The 26,593-nt window shown below is 42.5% G+C and overlaps 1 protein-coding gene across 1 annotated transcript in view; it reads left to right on the forward strand.

Moving 5' to 3' along the window:
• The window catches only part of shisa9a (shisa family member 9a), a 58,462-nt gene extending 32,634 nt beyond the window's left edge, over positions 1-25,828 (forward strand). Inside the window, exons 3-4 of the mRNA XM_034217150.1 lie at positions 6,086-6,292; positions 23,466-25,828. Of these exons, the coding sequence (XP_034073041.1) occupies positions 6,086-6,292; positions 23,466-24,577 (1,319 nt within the window). The 3' untranslated portion in view covers positions 24,578-25,828. The remainder of the gene's footprint in view (positions 1-6,085; positions 6,293-23,465) is intronic.
• Positions 25,829-26,593: the final 765 nt, after the last annotated feature.

Genomic DNA, 26,593 nt, shown 5'->3' on the forward strand with positions numbered 1-26,593 from the left:
TTTAAAGAAGACAAAATGGAAATGATGAATCTATAATACTGGAAGGTAAGAAGTAATCTTAAAGGCCAGACGTCCATCTTGTCAATCTCATTGAGGTCTGAGAAAAATCATAATCAGTGACCTTTAAAGTCTTCTGGCAGCCATTCAACTGACTGAGCTGCCTGTGGAAACCTGCTGTACCTGGAGCAATTCTATTATACAATAAATAAATAAATTGTGAGTGTTTTTTTACATCCATTTCAGCCGTTGCATCCATTGAAATTGACTAGTGCACAGGTAGCAACACATATTACTATTTCAAATGTGTGCACTAGCTAAAGCCTTTTGCACGAGACATATAAACAAGATAGCAACTGCATGAGAAAAAGTAGGACCTTGTTCCCACCTGGAATAGATCTAAACTCAACTCTGACCTTTACATACATTGGGAGAAGTACTGCTTTCATTTGAAAACCTTACTCTACCTCACACATTGCTGTATACCGAGTTCCCACTCAAATAAACACAGGTTTTTGGCAGGAGCGGCGTATAACAACTTGAAATGTGTGGAACCCCCTGATGAACCAATGCAGCCTCATTGAAATGATTAGGATTTGTTTCCCTCTTTGCTATTGTCGACGAAAACCCCTCTTACCGGATTACATCCAGTTACAGGATTACATCAGCAGTCAACAATACATGTGTTTCAATAGCACCCAGCACGGCTACTAGAGGTCAGTCACAGACCAGTGTGTGGAAAACTGCCACTTGAAGAAATTAACAACATTTAGTGAGAAGTAACACGATTGGATTAGCATTTCCCAAGCATCCGTCGTTGGTCTTTTATTTTGTAGGCACTTAGAGAGTCCCAAGACCCGATTATCAAAATGTCATTAGGGAATTCTAAAGGCCTTTTCAATCTTTCATTTGAAAAGTCTTTGAAGAAATGGGACAAATGAATGAGGGAATTCAATATTACGGTAAAACTCCACCAGTTTTAACCGCCCAGAGAGAACTGCCGGTTATGTGTTCAAGTATTTGTCAGAAAAACACCCTTCTTATAGCCAGTCCAATCCATCACTTTCCAGATGAACAAGTCTTCTGGCCTTTGTCCTACACACAATACTTTCTGTTCAATCACGCTGGAAGGATGACCTTCATTGATTTTGTTGACCTCATGGCCTTTAATCTCTGCTCCTTAAATACAACAGCTAATCTCTGAGAGCACCAAATAACTGAAATAACAGATCCATGGTTGAGGTTTCTAAGCCTTTTTTATTATCAGATTCCTTCAACTTCTCAGGTTTCTCAATCATGTACATTGGCTTTATCAATGGGCTTTACGTTTGTATAGCTACACATGTATAGTTATTCTGTTTCAGGGCAGTTTGTTTGAGCCAATTATATTATGAAAGCTTTGTAAACATGTTCAGTGTAGACAAAGTTTGGCTGATATCCTACAATGTAGAGATGTACTGTTGTGGGATCTTAGTTTAGCTCACTGCTTGTCAAACTGAGTCCCAACTGTATCCAATTACTTTTCCTTTCTTTAAAGTTCTCTTTTGTCTTTGGGAAATATTCCAGTAGCAGGAAGCTAATCTGACTGTCACTGGAGATAGTTCAAAGACAGCAGTGACCTCAGAGGATCAGTGTGCTTGGTGTAGCTTGATGACGCACTTTGACCACAACATCAGATTCCCCCTTCATCCCCCTCATCCTCCCGATGGGCATCACGTGGACAGCTGCCAGTCACCGAGAACAAAGCGCAGGGATGATGGGTATTTGCATAAAAGTCCTCGAGCAGTATTAGAGCAGTATCAAGAATGCATGAGGCGACAATTATACGTATTTTGGCCATCTTTGTCACCCTTGTCAACTGAGTGCTAACACAGTGTTTCGACAGACCTGAAATAATTACAGCACTCTGCGAGCAAAGAGAAGTGGAGCAGAGAAGATTGTTTCACTCTGAAGCGAAAGAGAATTAGAGTAAATATTGGAGAAAGTTGGGACAGTGTGATTCGCCGAGAGCAGCAGTGCACAGCATTAATCCTTGCCGTGGATTTTATGCATGAGCAATACCGAGAAATTGGCAAAGAATGGTCAAACTATCAGCAAGTACATCTATTGTAATTCTGTTTAAGCCTTTGTGAAATTTGGTTTTAAAATGGATGATGCAACTCCAACATTTTGAACAGCTGCTGGGTTGCAGAGGGTATACATGGAAACATCTGGACTGAAACGTTTGTTTGACCATCTTCCTATGGACATGTTTACACTATGTACATCATCTTTTTATATATATATCCAGCTTACTTGAAGTAAACGGTTATTTTGTGTTTTTTTTGTAAATTATTGAGTGTTCTTGCATTTTAATGTGTGAGTTGTTTTATACCTCGGGACTGTGGGAAACAGTATTTCGATCTCTCTGTGTGTGCAAACATATTTTGAGATTGACAATAAAGTTGACTTTGACTTCCACGACAACCTGAGAAATGTTGGTGATAAGTCAACATCAAACTTAATAATATGGGAAACAATCTTCCAACATACTTGACAATGCCGTTTGTTTAATGAGAACAGCAGAATGATATCACCCCTCTCATCTAACTTTGTGCCCGAAAGCGAATATGTAGTTTCACAAATGTCCAAATATTACTCAAAGCTAAAAAAACACCCGGTTGTAACCAGATGTTTATCTGAGGCGCAGCGAGGCTGTCATTTGAATTGCCAGCTTGTCACACCCGCAGCCAGCCAACTTGGCAGAGCAGACACGAGTCCATTGCATTTGTAGTCCCTCTGGTTAGACTTTCATATTCATCTGACCAGATTACAATCCACATCATTAAGCATTTGCGTACACTCACAATCTATACTCCAATTACTGTATATAGACTATTCTGCACTGTTTCTATTATAGTTTCTATTATATTCTATTTTATTTGATTTACTTGCACTATTTTATCTGAGTTATTGTGTTGCTCTGTTGGAGGAGCCTGTGACCTAAGATTATCATTGTCATAACTACACTGTAGCTATGCACACATGACAATAAAAGCCTTGAAACTTGAAACGTAGTGACAGTACAAATGTAAGGTAGTGTTTTGGTCTCACTGCGAAACCATTTCATTCTGAAGTGCCTGAAAACAAGGGGAGAGCTTTGATAGGATATTGAATGGTGCAATTGTGCTGTGAAACCAGGCAAAATCCATTATGAGATGAGAAATTGGGTGACCTCGTGCTGGCCATTTTGGCCTCCTATGATAAAACGAAGAAGAGGACGGGCATTCACCGTGGCGGGGCTGAATAAGGATTCTATTAGATGCATGAAAGAAAAGGGCTTCAGCATTATCGTGGATCAATGCCATTTCCATTCCCACAGCCTTTTGTAAGCCAGATGTCTATAAGAACCTACATGTGTCCTTTTTTTCTCTTTTCACCAAGCACCATGCGACATTTCATCACATTGGGGAATCTTGTCTCTTGTTCTTTTCTCTGCACGGCCTCACGCTGTCTGGCACTCTAACGCCGTTTTCAATTGCCTCTTCTCTCTTTCTTTACCTCGTCAGTACGTGTGGTTTGAATCATTGCCAGGACTAAGGGATTCATTAGTAACAGCACAAGTTGCTTGCTCGACAGGACTGTACACCGCTGGGATAAAACTGAGAAGGTGGAGGAGGACGTTTATATTGTCGGGTTGTTGTCCTATGGGTTCCCCTTTATTTTCTAATGAGCAACAGAAGGCTATCTGTAGGGAAAGGAGAAGGAGACTGTATTGAGACTGTCCATCTTTTACTGTCCTTGGTTATTCTTTAACTTTCTGCCTGAATGATTTTTCTCTACTCACCTCCTTTTTGTCATTTCTTATGCAGCCTCTTCCTTCTCATTTCCCCTGTTTTTCACTTTCCCCCTCTTGTTCCTTTCTCCAGCTCTGAGTCTCATAACTTGTTCGTACTTCTCCAATTATCAAGTGGCAGTATTTGGGGCTTTTAACAGTTTCACTTAGTGAGGGTACCTTCGCCTTCGGTAACAGGAATTTGCAATTATCCGTCAAGACTCAGCGCAGCGAGAGAACAATGCTGAAGAGAGTGTCCTCTGAATTCCCACACAGTCTAACATTCGTGTGTGCTTTGAAGTCAGATCAGTGCAGTTCTGCTACACTTCCTCGCCGCTCTCGTACAACTCCGTCGACCTTCTGGCGCCGCCCTTCAAATCTGTCCTTACATATCCTGCCATCTGGTGTCTGCATGTTACAGAGGAGGACGGTTTAAGGTGCGGTTCTTGATTAAGTCTGATTCATACATTAATCAACCGTGGTTTGGTTGAGAGGGCTATTTTTAAAATGTGCTAGAACATGAAGGACTGATGGGAAAAATAAATTGCCGGAAGTAAAGGTCAAACAGTTTAAATATTTAAAATAAAGTAGCGGATAAACAGATGACGTTGTTAGCTAAAAGTAGTGGATAACCTATTGAAATTGTTAGCTAAAACTAATTGATGAGATGTTACATACTGAATAATTAAATAGTGTAAACACTAGACAATTAACCTGTTCATGTACTGTAACTGTCAATATAACCCAAATGCCAATCAGCTTTTCACAGCAGTTTCTTCCCATTACTCGTCACGTTACAACTTCAGTTTAGAGTTCAGCTGAGAGGGTCAAATGCATTTTAGATTATGTGAAAAATGCAGAGTACAGAATCTGTCAACTACGCAGACAAGTCAAATCAATTTGAAATGCAGAAGTGAATCTCCAGGGAGAGCAGTGGGTCCGATTGCAGAGCATTTTCACATTTGAAGCATTGAGTGCAAAAGATTGGCCAAACGTTACAATCACGTCCAAGAACATTGGTCCTGTGGAAATGTCTGCAGTGTCTGCTTGTGACAGATCTTTTTCATTGCCACTACAGTGGAATTAACCCCAGGTCAGCACTGTAAAGATAGACAGATAGTTCCTATAGAAGTACTGTACTGTCAAGGGGATATGGGGAGACACCGAGGATCGAATGATTCCATCTGGTTGGCGTTCTAGGAATAGTTTGTCTAGTAAAAAACATGTTACATTACATGTCACTTTATCCAAAGCGACTTACATACTCAACACTGTGGACAATCCCCACAGGAGCAATTTGGGGTGAAGTGTCTCGACGACATGCTGACTGCAGTGGGGTTTGAACCTGTGACCCCCTGATCCGAACACCAACGCACAACCCACTGCGCCACACGCCTCTATATATCCAACAATTCAAGTCTGTTCATTTCCTCTGACATATGTTACCTACCATATGCCACACTGTAACAGTATACAACAAGCTGTCATGAAAAGACATTTAAAGGGAGGCAATCCTCATGACACGCATTTTTGGCCCCCTGATCCGAACACCAACGCACAACCCACTGCGCCACACGCCTCCCAAACAAACATTATCTTACAAACAACATTTAGTCAGTTTATTTAATTTTTGATTAATTTAGGTAGTTCTAATTTTATAATCAAACAAACTTTTAGTGTGAGAATTCCTTGGCTTTCATTTAAATTTGAACATTTTGACCCCTTGTTCTCGACTGAGGGCTTATTAAGGAGGACACAGTGTTCAGACTTTTCTCACAGTATCTCACACCAAGAAGTTTCTATAAAACACTTCAAACTTCATTTTTTGATTAGCTGTTAATCATCTTAGTCAATCTACATAAAATAATGTCAGCTCAGCAATATAGTGAATTCTGTATCCTGGTACATGAGTATTCCAGCTTAAAAACCGTCATACAACTGTAGTACTGACATGCATGGTCAAATGAATGGTAAAACCTGATGTCAATGACAGCAGATGCAGCTTTTCAGCGTACATATATACTCTCTGGTAACTGTCCAAATGTGTATAAGGCAGCACGACATATAATAGGCTGCAGCTGTAGAATGATGGCAAGAGTCCATCGGCTGATGGTACCGACATGAATGGATGTTGGAAGCATTGTCGAGCTTCATTTCTAAAATTGGCAGATCCTACAGTGTGAAAAAGGAGGGTGTTATGTAAGAGCTTTAAACGGTCAACGCTCACACTAGACCTGATTCTAACCTTGTCTTTTCACGTGTGCCTTCCCACAGAGGGTGGTCAGATCAACAACAACGTGGGAGTGGGCTCGAACGTGGTCCAGCAGCACCCTTACCCGGCCCTCAACCAGCTGGCTCACGTCTACGAACAGCAGCAGCAGCAGCAGCAGCAACAACAACAACAACAACAACAACAGCAGCATCAGCTACAGCAGCAGCAAAACAAGGACTTCAACAAGTACGCCTCCCTGAAGGCTGTGGGTGAGTGTGACAGCTTCTCTGATTATCTTAAGAACGGTTAGAGTGTGAGAAGAAATAGCGTACTTGATGTTGTGCTCTTGGTTTTTTGGGTTGGTTGTAGAACTTTCTATAGCAATGTTTGGCAGTTAAACTTCAGAATGAATCTTAAGAGCAGTGAATTTGGAGACTTTTATCAATTACTTGTTATTGTTGTGGGGGGGGGGGGGTATTTGTTCGGTTGTTTGCGTGTGTTTTCATTCTGTCAGAAGCTACGTTTTCATACAACTGCACCCATTAGCCTTATATTTTTTGAGGCACATGTATGACTCAAGGACATCTCATGGTTCACAATTGTATACCATCATTGACTGCTGATTCACACTTCTCTTAATCGACTTTTAGAGGCCACAAGTAAAGGGAAGAAGTCAACAGCTGCTTAAGTAACAAACAATATTGTCGGCAAATGGCGAGCCAAAAAAAAGCATTTCTTGGTGTGTTGCGGGGCGAATCTTTGCTTTTTTCATGACTCAAAACATAAATCCACAGAAAAGTTTTTTTTTTTTACAAGAACATTTGCAGGTTAATTCCATATGTTGTTATCAATTAAAGTGAGGCACCATTCAAGAACAATACATCCATGTTTTTCGTTTGACGTCGCCACTATCTTGACTGTAAGCAAGTAGTTGTTAGGAGCATGGGCGGTTCTAGCGGGGGCCAGTGCCCCCCTAACACTGACCTCTGACCCCCCTGTGGCCCCCCCTAACAATGAAAAGTGTTTTTTTTTTTTTAAATGTATATTTTCTGGTACTCGGTTTGCCAAAAACCGCAGGATTTTGTTGCTGTAATGTGAGATTGTGCAGACACCCTTATGTAAAGTAGAGATGTAACTGTTCATTGCCTTTATTTTTATATAAATATGGTGTTAGTGCAAACATTGCACTATAACTTAAGCTGAAGCTAACAGTAATAACTATAAGATCTATCTGAAATAAATAAGTGTACTGAAACAAATACCAATAACTGTATTGCATTGTTTTCTTATGCGCAATTACTTCATACTGTCTAGTTCTCTTTTTCGTCCTGCATTTATTGTGCCCCCCTCAGAAAATAACTGGCCCCCCAGTGGCCCCCCCAGTCAAATTGGTCTAGAACCGCCACTGGTTAGCAGTTGTAAACTTGACTAGTTTTCATTACAGTTAACCAAACCCAGCAGCGATGCGATTAAACCACAGAGCTCTGCAGGCTGATCTGACAGGTGATATAAATACCAAACTGGACGCGCTGTAAAACAGTAACAGCCTGACATCAAGCTGTTTGACAGCTTAATGCATGCCACAAGATTCAATGAGCTCATTTGTTAGTTGCAGTTGATTTAAATTCTCCTCACCATGCCCATATGCTATTGGCAGCGGCATCACTATTTCATAACCTGAATTCATTTTAGATTGACTTGTGAATTTGTCGGTGCGTGTGTCAGCTTGTTTATGCTAGACAGGTGCCCTGCCCTCACTTACATTCAGCCCACTCACGCCAGATATCATCCAAACACACACATCGAGAAATCAGCACAAACAGCTGCAAGATGCCGTTTGTCTGTATTTATTAAAAAACAATCAGCTCATCTTTTAAAAAGCCTATCCCTGCATGCCAAGCAGCAGAGTAAGACATATTTGACTCAGATGACAAATAGGTGTCTATCTCTTTATTGTAAATATAAATATGACTCCCTACACCACAGAGGACCGTGACTCATCCCCAGACATGTTACAGTAATACATGATCATGCTTGTTTATGTACTGGTTTATGCCCTGGAAGCAAGGCGACGCTGTGTAATTATAGGCGCAGTTTATATAACTGCCAGCGAAATTGAAAGCAGAAACGGATGAATAATAAGTGGGAAGTGGACCACATCATGTTTGAGCTTTAAGAAATTACACCTCGTGAGAACATCATGAAAAACGGTGATTAACACTGTCATCCCGAGTCCTGGACCCTGGCACATGTTGTCATTTTGTGCGGCGGTGTATTTCTGTTCATTCCCAGAATGCAGGGCAAATATAGACATCACACAAAAGATATTTTTCAGCTACAGCTGTGTTTGATTGCAGAAAATTGTTCATTTATCTGACGTGCTGAAGACAGAAGACGATGACGGTGTCGGTCCCCGAGGGTCAGAGAACAAAGGGATTCTTTCTCAACTCAATATATCGCACCAATATTCAAGAAGGAGAGAATATATCCATCATATTCAATATATCAGAGTGCAGTGCAGCCGCGATTTGAGGAAGGGACTCAAACCCACTGTTTCCCAACTGGAAAATCTTCCTCTGTGATGTTAGGCTGCAGCTTTCCTTTCATCTCAAACACACATTAAAACCAACAGATGGATGCAGCTCACGCTCCGGGGATAGAGGATGGCATTTTGGGAAATCTCAGGGATGAAGCAGGTTGAGGATAAAAATGAACAAGGAAATGGATGATTTTGGCTAAATTAATGGAAGTATTACAAATTGAGAGAACAGTATTAAAATATGTATTTTACTTTGAGTCATTCATTTGACTTGAAATTGTTTTTTTCCAAGTCTGTAGTGTTGGAGATTTGGAGGGATAACTGGTCCGCTTTTCAAATCTCCGCGCGTTCCTATGAAGCTGGTTATAATACAGGAAGGAATCCATAGCTACAAAGTAACCGTTAACAATAATCTACTTTAATGGCAATATGACAATGCAATACAATCATTACAATACAACATGATATATTACAGTTATATTGCAATGCTTAAGGAGTAATGCCGGCTTACTCCTGCTCTAGTCCGCATACTACAGAGCTACTTTCACCCGAGGGCAGCATGTGAAGAAGAGGCCGAACGTCAGGGATCCACCGGATATATACCAGAGTAAGAAGGAGGGGTTTGGTGTTAGGTCAGCTGGTCCTCTCTTCAGGTCATCTCATTGGGAGACGCAACACAGCAGGAAACGCAGCAGGAAACCAAACAGGCTCACTTTCCAACAAAAGGTCTCAAGGCCTGCATACCTACACCTCCCCCACAGAGCCATAAAACCCTGTTTACTCCAACCAGCCCAGAATGTTTATAGCCATTTGTAGTCCTTACATTTATGAAAGGATAAAACAGAGAAATCAATATAAAACACAAACACAGGTATTGTTTGAACAGTATTCACTTAACTGCTACTGTTGATAAGCACCAGAGAAACCCAAGAGACCTCTCTTAACCTCACAAACACTGCAGCTAGATCTAAGTTGAATGCAAATCAGGACATGCTCTCCCCTTCCCCCATCTTCCTTTGTCCTCAAAAACACATGTCAACAGGCCCAAATCCAGCTCACAGTTTTACCCAAAATATTCTCATTTTAAGCTTATCCATAGTTTGCTAACATGAATAAATACAAATATAACTCTACAAATCCCCCTTTTTATCTCCTTCTCCAGAGATAAACTTAGACAAGGCATTTTGAAATATACCCACGGTCATTCTTTTCTACTGTGTCCGTAAATCCATCCGAAGCTGGTATTTAGAGTACTTGAAACCTTCATGGAGACCGAACACCTCTTTCCATGGCAGTGAAGGAACCATGAGGGGGTAGCTGAGTGCTAGAATCATCAGCCCCCCCCCCCGAGGAATAGCCCACAAGGACAGCTAATAGGGAGGGGGAGATGCAGCTTGCCCTTCACGGGTAGAACTGATCAGAGCAAAGTAGACTCCTCTGCTGCGCCGTCCCGGCTTGCCGTGTCTTTGTCCACCCAATCCGCTGACAGCAGCTTCTGGGCTGCCTGCTAGAGAGATGTCTTCCTCCTCCTCGTCCTCCGGCCCGCTGATGGCGGCTTCCGGGTCGATGCTGTAGAGATGTCTCCAGGGTCCTGCTCCTCCAGTCTGCTGCTTCCGAGTAGTCCACGTCTGCCAGGGCCACGTCCGTCCTGATGTCGTCCCCTGGTCCTAGTAGGTGGTTTCCCCGCCGCACACTGGCTCCCGTGGTACGAGCTGTCCCCCTTTTCTCCCAGGCAGACGGCATAAGAGGTCCGCTGGGTCACTCGGTCGGGGTCGGAGAGCCTGGGGTTGAGCCACTTTGTCCTCGTGCTTCTCGGGTCCCCCTTTTGGCGCCGGTGACCTGTGTGGAGAAATCTGATACAACTCCCTCAAGCCTACGCTCAGCTGTTTTGACCCACTTGGAGCCTCTTGGTGGGGTGTCTTGAAACAACAGCCGTCTGTGAACAGGTTTTCCAAATTAATTGTAGACCTCCTATCTGCCAGTACAGCTTCAGAATCTTAATACTTGGATTGTGCCAACTAAATAAGAACCTCAACATCTTTAGGTAAACTAAATAACATATTTCAATAGCTCTGAATTTCTGACAAGCATCTGTGTTTATTTTTAAATGAAATCCTATTTAAAATCCAAATCTAATATGAACTGCTAATGTTTCTGGTAAAGAAACACACTAATGTTATGGATTCAAAAACAACCAAAATCACGATGCTAACAAAGTGAATGATTTCCTGGTGATACTGCTTCTACCTGTCAGTGCTTAGATATTATCACGCTGAAAAAATGAATACAGAATTCCAACAAACTGTCATCAAATGTCTTTCTATTATAAATTTAGATTAAATGTATATCCCTATAATGACCTAAACAATAAAGTATATGGCTCTTACTTCTTTACCAGGCTAGTTACAGGATGTTGTCTAAATTAAATTCTGTCTCAATACACTACTATGTTTTAGCTTTAACTGTAATATGTTCTTTCTACATTTCAAACCTCAGTTGCTCTAATGTCTGTTAAAATATTACAAAATTGTTTCATTATCACAGGTCAACTTCTTCGGTTTCACAGTAGCCCCTTGGCCACTGCTTCTTTGTTACCTGTTATAATTCAAATCAATATTTAGAAACATCTCAACATTCATCAAACAGTATCTTATCCCCAGATATGGAGCAGGTTAATTACATTCAATGCTCAATCCTTAAAAAATGTAAATTGTGAATTTTACAGCCATGTTGACATTTATACATTATACTTACTCACTCCCCCTTTTTACACATGAAATCATGTGTAACAAAAGCCTGTAATGGGAGGGGAACAAAAACTGTCAGGTAATTGGTTAGGGACATAACGAACATTATTATCATTATTTCCACAGTGAACACTTCAGTGAAAAGAAGTGTTCCTCTCCGTCCTTCAGGCCTAAAAGAAACAGAATCTTCAGCTTTTACATTTGCAAACCGCCAACTCATGTGAGAGGAAAATATCACATGTGCGGTTTCCCCTTTTTGTGGAATTTTTAGGAAACCTCTCGTTTCCCTTGGAGCTCCAAAATAATATGTTAGTCCAAAAACATGCTTGGTTAGTTATTGTTTTAGAATCATGCAGTTACACTGATCACATGCCGGCATTCATTCACACTCACACTGTCTGGTTGTCATGTCAAGTTTGGTCAGGTTCACCCCAGAGTCAGTCATCCACAGTGCCTTGTCAAGTTACACTGTCGGTCAGGGTCAAAGGTCAGTTGGTCTCCGTCTTTTTTGGCCATGTGTCGTGCTCTGCAGAGACTTTGACATTTCAGCATAGGCCAGTATCCTTTGTCTACAAAAATATGTCACGATTTCAACTATAATTTTCAAGATGATTCTCACTTGTCATTGGGACTTCCGCCTCCCACTTTTCCTGAAACTTGGTACAAAACTCACTTCCTTCGAGTACCACTACTAATTAAAATGTCTAATGATCTATTTCAGAAACTTTTGTACAATAACTATTATCTTGAGTCAAAACATTACTAGGATCTGTGTCGCTCTGCATTTCATAGCTCATTATAATTCTGGTCTACTTAAAAAACGATGTTAAACTCTTTAGCAGTGTGTGGAACCCGGGTGTCTGAACATGCAACAATTACTCCCTCCTTTATCAAGGATTTAAAACCGAAGTCTGGTAATAACTATGCCACAATGGTGAAATCAACACTTTAGATTGGAATTTAATATGTGGCTTGGCACTAGCCATTAATACAAACAAAGATTTGTCCTATAGAGTGGTTCCTAAAACTATCCTTTTAATGGTGATCAATATTGTAACCAATGAGATCACTACTTTATTCACACGTGAATAAAAATGTCTTAAAGAATGAATTGTTAACATGATGAAAATATTGAAGAATATGGTTATACTCTGTCAGTGTGTTTTAGGATGATTATCATTTTACTTTAATAGTTTCCTCTTTACTGCTATTTTTCATTTACCAAATGATTAATAAATCTTTCTGTCTTTACGTATTTATGAAGTTAATTCAAGTTATTTAAATGTGCGTTTCGTGAATAAGTGTGTTTATGTGTAACTCACTCATTCCCGTTCTCCTTTCCTCCTCCCCTGGTTTTCTCAAGCCGTGACCCCGGCCTCCTCACTTCTAATCGACCATGCCAACTCCTCTGATTCTGTCTTCTCTTCAGTCCATCAGCTGTTGAATCCATCCAGTGTAACTTTTGTAGGCAGCCATTGGCCCAGTCACATCTGCAGCCCCATCATGCCACTGTTGTTGCACTCCTCCTTTACAGTCTCTCTGCTGTTTTTATGGAGGGCGGATTCTGCTCTCATGTCTATTGTGCCAAATCTCGCAGCGCAGTTTGGAACTTCATGTCCTGTTTGAGGGACCGATGAGAGTATCTCTCTGTATGTCAGCATGCTGGTTTGGTTCTGGATGCCACAGGTGGAGATAGTTCTGGCTGCAGTCTTGATGTAGTCTTGTTGTTGTTGTTGGTTCAGCTCTGGTTCTCTGTCTGTACGATGGAGAAGGAGGAGTCTCCTGTTGGGTTAGGTCTCGTTGTCTGCTTGGAGGGTCGGGATCAAAGCCTTTCTAACTCAGAGGGGGAGTCCAGGTCCCGGTACACATTACCTATAAGAAGTCTAGTACACTGATGTTAAATAAATCTAACCCTTTCCACTCTGTCTCTTTCTAATCATACTATCTGTCTTAGTTGTTAAATGCCATCTAAACAACATAATTAATGTCTACTTATGATATTACAAAAACTCACTCCAAAAATTGTTTCATCCATTGTTACATATTTACCCAACACAACTCTGAAATACTTACATGTTTCCAGCATCACATATTCCACACACTATGAAAGAACATCTCCATATCTTCTCTCATTTTAAATCCCACTGTTACTTCGAACAATAGTAAACCTGCAGAGCACACCAATCGGATCACAGTAATGAAATTTGAATCAAGTGTAGGCCTATGTCTTCTTTCTGAACATTTATTTATATTGTCTACATTTGCAAACAGTTCGAGTGTAAAATGTGTTTTGCACAATGTATTTACACTCTACAGATTCTTGAGTTTACTCATCTCCTGGTGCTGTCGTTGTAAAAAATGTTCAATCCCTTATTGTTTTGTACCAGTTTACCAAACAATACCGGCCAGCAATGTAATGATTAAACTCTAAGCTCGCATAAGTTTCAAGGGTGTGATACCCCCTTTCAGCCACTAGATGGCAGCAGCAGAAGTTTCAAGGGTGTGATACCCCCTTTCATCCACTAGATGGCAGCAGCAGAAGTTTCAAGGGTGTGATACCCCCTTTCAGCCACTAGATGGCAGCAGCAGAAGTTTCCAGACAAAGGGAAACGCTCTACCTTGGTTTAATATATAACAGACCTCTGGCTTTAAGCTTTTAGCATTGGTCTGTTATTTAAACCCCAGTTTTAAACGGCGACTCGATCTGATATATCGAGTTTTCAGGTTTTGCCGTGCAGGATTCAAACCTCGCATTCACACAAACTGCACCATTTCTACGCCACTCAGGAATAAACACCTGCAGATCCGCGCCAAACTGCTCTATTTCACGTCACGCAGGACTTTCGTCTACCTGTCGATCCACGTTTACGTTTTGTATATAACTTTCCTAACATAGTAAAATATGCATTGTATATTCCATTTAAACTATAAAAACACTGTGAAACGCCTACAGACAATCCTAAAGTTTTAGCGTATCCAATTACAGACAGGCGACTTTCATCGTCTGCTTACCTTATTTGCAAAGTTGCAGAGTCCTGCTGATTGTCTGAGATGTTTGAAAGCGTCTGAATTCTTCCTCCGCTTCGTTATCTCTAGACGTCGGGTCACCATTTTGTTGGAGATTTGGAGGGATAACTGGTCCGCTTTTCAAATCTCCGCGCGTTCCTATGAAGCTGGTTATAATACAGGAAGGAATCCATAGCTACAAAGTAACCGTTAACAATAATCTACTTTAATGGCAATATGACAATGCAATACAATCATTACAATACAACATGATATATTACAGTTATATTGCAATGCTTAAGGAGTAATGCCGGCTTACTCCTGCTCTAGTCCGCATACTACAGAGCTACTTTCACCCGAGGGCAGCATGTGAAGAAGAGGCCGAACGTCAGGGATCCACCGGATATATACCAGAGTAAGAAGGAGGGGTTTGGTGTTAGGTCAGCTGGTCCTCTCTTCAGGTCATCTCATTGGGAGACGCAACACAGCAGGAAACGCAGCAGGAAACCAAACAGGCTCACTTTCCAACAAAAGGTCTCAAGGCCTGCATACCTACACCTCCCCCACAGAGCCATAAAACCCTGTTTACTCCAACCAGCCCAGAATGTTTATAGCCATTTGTAGTCCTTACATTTATGAAAGGATAAAACAGAGAAATCAATATAAAACACAAACACAGGTATTGTTTGAACAGTATTCACTTAACTGCTACTGTTGATAAGCACCAGAGAAACCCAAGAGACCTCTCTTAACCTCACAAACACTGCAGCTAGATCTAAGTTGAATGCAAATCAGGACATGCTCTCCCCTTCCCCCATCTTCCTTTGTCCTCAAAAACACATGTCAACAGGCCCAAATCCAGCTCACAGTTTTACCCAAAATATTCTCATTTTAAGCTTATCCATAGTTTGCTAACATGAATAAATACAAATATAACTCTACAGTAGTTACAAGGAATTCAACCTGACGAGACACAAATAGTGCATGATGTGAAAAGTCAAATGGATTTTTTTTGCTAAAAATCGAAGTGAGGTCACAATCATGAGTTAAGGGAAATTAATTCACATAAGAATTGCAATTCGTAAAGTCTATGTTACGTTCCCTATTGGCTAGTGGAACAAAAGGGAAATGACACGACCAGAGTAGAATTGGTATGTGTTACAAGCGGTTTATTTGTAACTGCAAATGAGTAAAATTATATACACAAACAGTTTGGCCCAACAACGGGTCAAACTGTTACTGTCTAACAAAAGGGTCTCCAAAAGAGAGTTGCCCAGTACTATACAAAAAGGAAAGAAAATATCTCACTTCTAAAGTGGAACAAAACAATAAACCAAACGAGGCTGTGGGAGAACACAGCTGGTGCTGATCAACAGGTGCTAATCACCTGGATCTAAGTAATATACACACAAATGCTGGTCTACAGGTGCTAATCACCTGGGTCTAAGCAATATACACACAAATACTGGTCTACAGGTGCTAATCACCTGGGTCTAAGCAATATACACACAAATACTGATCAACAGGTGCTAATCACCTGGATCTAAGTAATATACACACAAATGCTGGTCTACAGGTGCTAATCACCTGGGTCTAAGCAATATACACACAAATGCTGGTCTACAGGTGCTAATCACCTGGGTCTAAGCAATATACACACAAATACTGATCAACAGGTGCTAATCACCTGGATCTAAGTAATATACACACAAATACTGGTCTACAGGTGCTAATCACCTGGGTCTAAGCAATATACACACAAATGCTAAACACAGAACTACTACAACACACTGCTACTCAGTGTAGCTAACACAGGAACCCTACTGAACACACTGCTAAGCAGTCTAACGAATCAAAGAGTATGGCGGTAGTATAGCGAGAGGCTTGAGGCGTCTGTCCCATAATACAGAGCCTCCTGAATGATGTCCGTGCCCGGCCTTTGTACTCCTCCCCCGGTTGACGTGGCAGAAGCGGGCGGGGATTGGATGACGTCCGTCCAATCACCGCGGATGTTGCGAGGTCGGGACGGCCAATGACAGCAGAGAAACTGCACAGCTCATTTACATATGCACACACAAACAGAGTTAATGACATAACGAAAGTAGCGGCTGTAACAGTCTACAAAATGTTATGTCATAAGTAAAAGGTACGTTAATCCAAGGAAAAGGTGGAACCATTCAACACACTAGAATAATCTTGTAGTTTGTCTTCTAAATAAGGCAAGCTTTTGGTCACATTTTGGATTGTTAACTATTGAGAAAAATGCAAGGTATTTTGTAAATATTTCCTCCCCAACGCACTCCAGCACAGGCAAACAAACACTAACCAACACAACTTGTTTTTTTTCTGCGAAGACTCACCAATTATCTGATATTCTTTACTCGATATCATCGAATCTGGTTTACATAAGACATTAAGCCGGTGATGTCGGTCACTGAATAAACTTTGATTTCATAATTTTCCTACTGGTTGAAGACTCTGACATTCCTCCAAATAAATACGATTACAGGGTATATGCAGGAATCCTGAAGTCAAATGGAATCCCTTTTACGACCTTTTTTAAGACCCTTTCCATACATTTTAAGACCTCATCGCCACTTGGAGTTCTAACCGGTTACCTTGGCGACACACTTTACCTCACATTCACTATATTCAGTATTGATTGTCCTTCCTCCTTATCTTCCAACCATTTGGACGCAGACTTGCATTTCCCCATAACGATGTTGTTTAGCAACCGGCGTAAACGGACCTTCGCGCGCTATCAAGCGGTGAGCGTGCGATGTCCTGTTCAGATGACGTCAAACCCAACGGGATGCCATAAATAAACTACACAGAATCACACCACACACCTACGCCATGATTACATTCAGGCAGACTGTAGAATACAACCTCTTTGGACCATTTATATACTTATTGAAAACAAGCTACAAATGTAATACCTTGGAAAATGCCCTTTAATACTTTTTAATAGCCTTAATTTTCGCTAAATTGATTTATCAACTTTTAATACTTTTTAAGACCCCGCGGACCCCCTGGTTTAGATATTTCAAATAAAGTAGCTGCGTACTCCCACACACTTTCCTCTGATTCATTCAGTTGTATAGTGACCCTGGTCAAGACTATTTACTTTCATAACTGCCAGCTATGTTTTGCATTTGAGAAAGCTAATGGTTTCGGTGTACAGTGCACTTAAGTGAAAGCCAGAAACTATAACCCCTTTTATATTTATCTAATTAAGATTATCGTTAAGAATTGTTTCTGAATCCGACTGTGACACCGAGAAACCAACTGAGGGGGACGGCACGCCAACACGGGAGCACTTTCTCAGCACATTATTTGACAAAAAAAAGTGCCAGACTAAATGTTCACTGTGAATGATTATTATTCTGAAGCAGTGTTAACTCTGCAAGATGATTTTAAAAACGTACCGACATGTTCTGAGAGCAGGGACTGCCTTCATGAAATCAATCTAAAAAAGCTGCGGTAGGCTCGGGAAAATGGTTGAGAGCGGAATAAAGTGTACAGGATTACAAGTTAACGGGATGAAATAAGCAAAAGTACTGTGTGGTTTCAACTCTATACATGGGTTCAAACGGGGCCCTCTTTCCGTGGACTAAAATGGATCCGGGCAGCGCTGTAGAAATTACATTCAAACCTTTCAGCACATCTTACAATTATCTTTGCCAACCCACTTCTCCCTCTCTGCTTCTTTATACCCGAAATGGTCCTCATCTTCCACTCACCACTTATCCTCAACCGTTTTTTCTCCCGTTTGCACTTATAACCTTTTATGTATTGTGACTCGTTTTCCTCGTCTTTTTCCTCCAGTCCTTCTTCATTTCCTCTCACCTTTTCTCCTGCTCCTTCCCTCCCTCCTCTCTCCATTTTCAATCTTCTTCCTTCACTCACATCGGCGCCTATATCATCCGCTTTTTCCCCTCACCTGTTCTTTTTGCATTTCTTGTCTCACCCACACACCAACTCCTCTTCACCCCCTGATCCCCCCTTTCCTCAATACATCAAGCTCCATATCGCTCTTTAGAGAATCGTTGGGCTTCTAATCTCGACCCTCCCTTAGAGGGCTCATATCTGATTCCATTTCTGTAATTGAAGTGAGCGCCCTTGCCCCTCGTGGTTCACACTTGACTGACAGATTTCCATTCCACAAGTGGTATTCAAAGGAGCTCCTGTGAAATGATTGGAAACCTGTCCGGAGATATGCAGCACAGGAGCCTGGCAGCATAAGCTGTGAAAAATGTGTGTGTGGAGAGGTAGAAAGACTAAATGACAGCAAACAAAACCAAAATGCCAGTGGTAGCTCTTTCAGAAGTCAACTCACGTGTTTCTTAATATGTTTATTAGAAGCAGCATATAGTTTGAGTTTGGCGTCTGGGCTCGGGCCTCATCACTCCACAGATTTACAAAGAACATTGAGTGATGATTAGATAACTATCCCCCGAGCCTACAGGTGGAAGCTGGGGTAGAGCTGGGATGGAAGCTGGGGTGGAAGCTGGGGTGGAAGCTGGGGCGGAAGCTGGGGGCGGAAGCTGGGGTGGAAGCTGGGGCGGAAGCTGGGCGGAAGCTGTGGGCGGAAGCTGGGGTGGAAGCTGGGGCGGAAGCTGGGGGCGGAAGCTGGGGTGGAAGCTGGGGCGGAAGCTGGGGCGGAAGCTGGGGCGGAAGCTGGGGCGGAAGCTGAGGTGGAAGCTGGGGTGGAAGCTGGGCGGAAGCTGGGGGCGGAAGCTGGGGTGGAAGCTGGGGCGGAAGCTGGGGCGGAAGCTGGGGCGGAAGCTGGGGCGGAAGCTGGGGCGGAAGCTGGGGCGGAAGCTGGGGCGGAAGCTGGGGGCGGAAGCTGGGGTGGTGCTGGGGTGGAAGCTGGGGTGGAAGCTGGGGGCGGAAGCTGGGGGCGGAAGCTGGGGGCGGAAGCTGGGGGCGGAAGCTGGGATGGAGCTGGGGTGGAAGTTGGGGGGAGAAGCTGGGGTGGAAGCTGGGGTGGAAGTTGGGGGGAGGAAGCTGGGGTGGAAGCTGGGGTGGAAGTTGGGGGGAGGAAGCTGGGGTCGAAGCTGGGTGGAAGCTGGGATGGAAGCTGGGGCGGAAGCTGGGGCGGAAGCTGGGGCGGAAGCTGGGGTGGAAGCTGGGATGGAAGCTGGGGCGGAAGCTGGGGCGGAAGCTGGGGTGGAAGCTGGGGTGGAAGCTGGGACGGAAGCTGGGGCGGAAGCTGGGGCGGAAGCTGGGGTGTTGCTGGGGCAGGCGAGCAGCAGCAACATGACACACAGCAGCAGGAACATGAACGTAGCAATAGCAAGTGAACACAGCAGTGGCAGCATTAGCGAGGCAGAGGCAGGAAGACCTGGCAGCTTAAATAGAGCGGCATGTTTAGGAGAATGTGTTGGTTGGTTGTAAGAGGTACGAGGTGCGTCACGTGTTAATGTATCATTGGTGCTCGAGTTGACTGCCTGAACTAGCTCGCAGGCTTCGCTCTATTTCCGCTAATCTTGAGCAACACAAATGGACTTTGCCTCTCCTCTTCAGCTTCACAGTCTGGTGTTCTCTCTGCTTGTTTATTACCCCATGAGAAATAGAACTACGGCTAAGATCAACACCATTTTCCCAACTGCCTCCATCAACCTTTTTTCCGTTTCTTTAATTGCCTCTTCTACTTTCCTAATGGTCTACCATCGGCTGATACTGTAAGCCACACTTATGTCAATCAATACCCATCTCCACTGTCCCCCTGTGCATCTATATAAGGTCCATTTATTGAACTGCAGCCCAAGCAAAAATACATACTAATAGAAGGTCCCTGGATGCAGAATGGTATGCAGTCTTTTACAAGTACAAACGACCACCTATGCCTCAAGGTTGATGCAAACGCTAAATCTGAAAAACGTTCATAAACCCTGAGAAGACAACTGTGTTTCTTAATGCCTGTTAATCAGATTTTCATGGCCAGCCTGAGGGCATTTGGTTAGGGTTTAACTACTGTAGAGAATACAATTATCACCCAACAAGACTTCTTTTACAGACTTCTATACCTCACCTGCTGCTGTGGTTGTTTGCTGTTTTCAGTGTTTTGTATGCAGGGCGCGAACCACGAAAGAGCTTTAACGGTGAGAAATTATTAAAAGACAAACCTTTTTTGAAATCATGTAGATTGTAAAAATATTCTCACACTTCAGCCATCATTTAATGTCTTTACATGGACGTAGAAAGCCAGTTTGGTTATTGATGTGTGGCAGCATGGGTGTTACCTTAACAGGAAGTGGTTTAAGCTTAATGCTTTTGGTAGCTTGCCCATTTTTTATTGTTAACAAGCAGATGTTGAGAAATTCCAGTGTTTTCCATGTTAACCACCTTTGTATGGTGTGTTTCATGCGCAGCAAGTCAGATGATCAGCAAAGTCTTTAGGATAAAAATAAACCTATCCTTCTAGTCCAGTGTTTCTCAAACTTTTTCATACCAAGGACCACTTAACCAATAAAAAAACACTCGCGGACCACCTAACTCCACAAATATCAAAAAACACATCGTTTTTTACAAATCGCCTGAAAATTGTACAAACAAGTGGCAACATGTGTGATGAAGGTGCTTATCTGGGCTATATCATGCAATCGAAAGTGAAACTTAAGCTCGTTCCATTGCGGAGATATTCCCGTGAGAGTGCGAAAAACTTAAATAAATATATTTATTTATACTCACGGACCACTAGGGGGCGCTCACGGACCAACAGTGGTCCACGGACCACACTTTGAGAAGCACTGCTCTAGTCGATACTTTTGTCCACCTCCTAGGAAAAGTGCAGAATCACAAAAGTCTGTATGGATAAATCTTGGGCACCATTAATGTTTCTCCAAAATGTAATGTCAATTCAACCAATAATTGTTCAGATATTTCCAAGTAGACCAAGACAGACTGATCCGAGACCGCTAACACTATTCTCAGAGCAACGCCACTACTGTGAATAGCCATAAGATGTCACATTTTTCAGCCTTTTATAACCCAGCACAAGAAGTCAGAACGTGCGTCTTGAACAGCCTATTGTTCGGTTGACAATCACCCATAGTTCAGTCTCTTTGTCTGACATAATTGTGTTTCCACAGTGCAGATATCAGCTAAACTCTAACAGAGAGCCGGTTCAGACAAACATCCCTCATTCTGTGCCAATATGAAATATCTTAATGGTATTAGCGTATTACTGCCAAATAATACAACCATTTTGAGTTTCTTGTCAGACTGGAATTGACTGCAAGAGAGCATTTACTCTATATAATGGATGTGTTTTGTTAGCACTATGACATGACTATGACTCAGGAATACATTAGGCTTTGTATTTGCGAAAAAAGTTAATTTAGACTTTTAAAACTAATAATTCCCCCAGCAGGAAACCTGATGGCTGATGAAAAGCAGATTGACAGATTGGTCCATTCCTAATAATGTCTTTGTGTTATTGGCACTCCAGAGATGCAGTGCTTGATTTGCTGATGCATAATGCGTGGCAGCCTCTGTGGGCCGCTGGCCTTTCCAAGCCAGAGGCATGCAGACCCCACACTGCGTAACAGCTGTGTTTTCAATTTCCACTCACGTACACCGCTGGAGGTGTGCACCGGTGAGCCGACTGCCGCTGGATTGATTCACCTGTCGCCCGAGCAGGTTTGATCCCCAGGGGCGGTCTGGCGGCGACTTAGCGCTCCCCCTCCTCCCCGCAAACACCTCTGTTGTTCCTCGTTTCTCTCCCCGTTCACAGTGTGATAAAGTAGATTTATAGCTACAGCGAAAAGCAAACTCGCTGAGTGTGTTAACTTTATCTTCAAGGACGTGGAGGCCACAAGGGCTAAAGAGTAATGACTTGACTGTTTGACGTGAATTTGACGGGAGAAAAAAGGTCTCGTTTCGCAGTGACAGGAAAGACTGTATCTTGTTGACAGTGACTGACACAGGAAGGAATGAATGTGAGGCAATAAACCTGACTGCTCCAAGGCTAAAGAGACACACAAACACACATCGATCACAGTGAGACTTGGTTGATAGATACTGTCCGGTTTGAATAAGTATGTCCGTGCATGTCTGTTTATCCTGTAGGTATATTTCCTCACTCTTTGGCTCTGAAAGATCCTGTGATGTGTATGCAACTTGATGTAGTCAAGCAACCCCTGAAGTCTACATTGTGTTGGATTAAGGTGTGATGGTCAGGAGGCTTGAGTCTGTTTCTGGACAATCAAAACATTTGGCTTGTTAAGGACAATCCAAGCAAAACTAATACAAATCAAGTAATTTTGATTATAAAGTCAAGTTATTTTAGCTAACTAGTGGTTAACTAGCTTGTCTGTTGAATGTTATATAATCAATTAAGTGCTGTAAATGCATTATATCTGCTTGTATCAGTCACATATTTGGCCCACAACGCTCAGACCAAGTACATTACAAGTAATCAAGAAGATAAGTTAGGTGCATAGTGGCTTGCTGACTTGTTTGGCATGTTGGTAATACACCTTGAAAACCAAATTAATTTAAGCTTTCCACAAGGTTTTCTTGAAATCTTTGCTTTATTATATGTGGAAAGGGAAATTGTTTTTGAGCAACAGCTGTACAAGGGACATGCTAAAACAAGGATACAATATTTTGTTATCACAGTAAACACCTTCTAACCTCACAGAAATTAGATGTATTCTTGGTTTCACAAAGCAGGAAGAGGCGAGGAAGAAGAAACATTCTGGGCTTTTCTTTTGATTTCACTCCCCCGGTGGCACGACAGGTCTCTTTCTGCAGGCGTTTTGTACACTAGCCCTGACACCCAGCTTGGTCAGAAACAGTAGATGACTAACAAAGTAAAAGTATTTAGGGTTTGTTATATGATCTTTTCAGATTGTAGGAGTACTAAAGGATGGGATGTTTTCTATCCAAACTTCTGCAAGTGTGCATTTGTGTAGCTGAAAGCTTATGAGTCATAACTGTTTTTGTCCATTTGTTCCACAGTAGACCACACTGGGGGTATTGTTTTATCACAACCCAACAGTCAACAAACAGCAAATTGGAGGAAGCAAATTCATTTAGATTTAATCGTTTAATCAAAGATTTTAACTATGCATTTTAGCAGCTCTTTTATGTCCACTAAACATTTGTATTAACTCTGTTCCTTTCTCCTTCTTTTGTTAGCCGCCAAGTACAATGGTGAAGTCTACAACAAGCGTCGGCTGATGGTGGAGCTGCCGTCTAAAGGTGGGCTTCCTCTCCAGCCAATGGGAAACTCTAGACCCTCCATGAGTAACTCCAGACCCTCACTGGGCAACATGTCATCGATGACTCCTCCGATGACCAACAACCCCATGACTTCTAACCAAATGGCCTCCAATTCCATGAACCCCAATATGAACCCCAATATGAACCCCAATATGAACCCCAATATGAACCCCAACATGAACCCCAACATGAACCCCAACATGAACCCCAACATGAACCAGATGCCCTCCATGACCCAAATGACATCAATGATGCCCATGACTTCAATGACGCCCATGACTTCCCTTAGCCAGATGACGTCCATGACCCCTATGACGTCCATGACCCCTATGACCTCCATGAACCCTATGACCTCCATGAACCCTATGACCTCCATGAACCCTATGACCTCCATGAACCCTATGACCTCCATGAACCCTATGACCTCCATGAACCCTATGACCTCCCTGGGTCCACTGACTCCTGAGCCAGTGGCCACCTACGTCACCGAGATGCCCGGCCTCTCTTCCCACTCAACCCTCCCGACAGAGCGGCACATAGCCGGTCTCGGAGGAGGCGGACTCAAGGCGAACGGCCAGAAACACAAAGGCAGTCATGGTCACTTGGGCCACAGCTCTCACAGCTCTCACCCTCAGTCCCACAGTTATGGCCACAGCCACAGTAGCAAGCCGCTAGGACACGGGGCGACCAACTTGGCCCACATGGCGGGGACCATGCCAGGTGGGATGTCCATGGGCATCTCCAGGGGCAATGAGACCGCCATTGGCCCGGGTTCGGCTACAATGGGCCGCCCAATGGCGTACAGCTCCAACACAATTACGTCTGGGCATACGATGGGTATGGGGATGAAGGCCTGGGATGGGACTGAGACTGTGGGCCGGAGGAAGACCTATGGCCACAAGAGGCCTCAGTGTACCGTGCTGGAGCCCAACCAGCTTCGAAGCACCAGAGGCCAAAGCCACAGTCAACACTTCCTCCCCACACAGCCGTACTATGTGACCAACAGCAAGACAGAAGTGACTGTGTGAGTGAGGAAGTAAGGAAGAAACAAAAGGGGGAAAGGATGCATGAGGAGTGGTGGCACAAGTAATCACTGAGTGCAGACACCAACCCCTGCGTTGGTCAAAGGCGCAGATCTATGTGTGTTTGTGTGGCTCGTTGGTATACTAGTGAATGTGGTGGGACAGTGACAGTGTGTCTTGAGTTCACCAATCAAATCACTACACAGACCTTTGTTGCCAAACGGATGGCATGATATTTGGTGGCATCTGTAACCATAACTTCAAAGAGCCTACAGAGCGGGGGGGGGTGTACACTTATGGAGATATTAGAGTGTTGTCTCACAGCTAATATCTACTCTGTAATATCTACAGCGCAACTTCACACGGATGATAAAGTGGGAAACTGCTGATAATAAAATGGATTGGCTTTACGAACCAAACCTGAGAAGCAATATAAGGGATTATGTGTAAAGCACTGAAGCATCGCGGGACAGAGGAAACACAGCAAGTTTACCCACAAACCTCACAACATGAGTTCTGCTCATCTAACCAACAAAGCGTTCAATGGTTTGGAAGAAATAACATTCCCTCATGATTCACCCCACAAATCTCCTGAGGGCTTTGAAACTGACATGACGAGGGTGCCAGGCTTTGGACTGCAGACATGCAGGGCTTTGTACTGTTGCTATTCAGAAGCGCCTTCATGAGATCTGCAGCTGAAGGTCGCCATTTTCCACAAGGCTCCAGCACAGAGAACGGCTGTCACATTGGCATTGTTCTGTTCTGATCTCGTCTGTGTGGTGACAGCTGGTCCAGAGGAGGGATAAGAGGCAGGGAGGCAGCACTGGTGTGATGCTGCAGCTAGCAGAGGCTTCATCGAGTAAACACACATTCAAGCTCACGCAGAAACATATTACAGATCAACATGTTGAAACAATTATAGCAACACAGGGTTTAATCACAATGATTTCTTCAAGAAAGACACCAGTATTTTCATTATTCGGTTAAAGAAGGCTGTTTTGTTTGATTTGTGTCATCTTAAATTTTATATTTTTATTTCAAAAACATAGTGCTTCCCCAAATTACAATCATGTTAGTGAATTATAAGCATCACAGTACTACAACACTCGAAACCAATCTAACTTTTGTAAATGGCAGCTAAATCGGAATTAACTACCTTTTCAGTGATAGGTTACAGTTTTGGATCCATACATTTTTGAATTATGAAACTTCACAATTACAAAACTATTGACAATATAGCAGTAAACTATTGAGTTTGACAAGTAAATCAATACCACTTTTAAGTCTGTGTGTTAAATAGCAATAAATAAATGGTGTTAAAAATATTCAGGAATGGTCTTGATCATTCAGAAAGAAGACAAAATAACTTAATAAATGTATTGTATGTATTAGATTAAGAAAACACAGACCACACATACAATATTGGTCAATGTTATAACTATATTCCTAACATATTGCAATAGGTGGACCCAATTTAAACTTTGGCACAGATTTTTTATAGGATTATAAACGTAACTAGTTTTAGAAAAAATAAAAACAGTATTTTACTTAAACTGGTAATAAAAAAAACACTGCCATAAGAAACTACGATGGATTAGATCACTCACTGTACTCGAGCTCTAGCTGAAAAAAGTATTTCACAACCAGCAGGAAAAGCAAATGGGTTACATGACTCAAATATTTAAAGAAATCTGACAAATAGGCCAAATCTTCTTAGGGTTTCTCTGAGCCTGTTTGCTTTATTTTGTAATGATGAGAGATGTATTAGCAGCTGCAGTCTTAATTTTGATTTAGAGGTACAAGCAGCACTTTAGATAATTAAGACTCTCTTTACACTTGCGAATAAGATGCATTTTAAAGAGATCCCATTAGCCGCTTTCACACCAAGTACTTTGCCGTTCCCAGCACTTAGTTCCCCCATGGAACTAAAGAGCAGATCGCGTTCACACCGGGATAAGATCCCTGAGGGAAGATTAGGCAAATGAAGCCGCTGACGTCACTTCTTCTTCTTCTGCTTTGGGT

The sequence above is a fragment of the Gymnodraco acuticeps genome, unplaced genomic scaffold (genome assembly GCF_902827175.1).
Source record: "Gymnodraco acuticeps unplaced genomic scaffold, fGymAcu1.1, whole genome shotgun sequence".
In the NCBI taxonomy this organism is placed as follows: Eukaryota; Metazoa; Chordata; class Actinopteri; order Perciformes; family Bathydraconidae; genus Gymnodraco; species Gymnodraco acuticeps.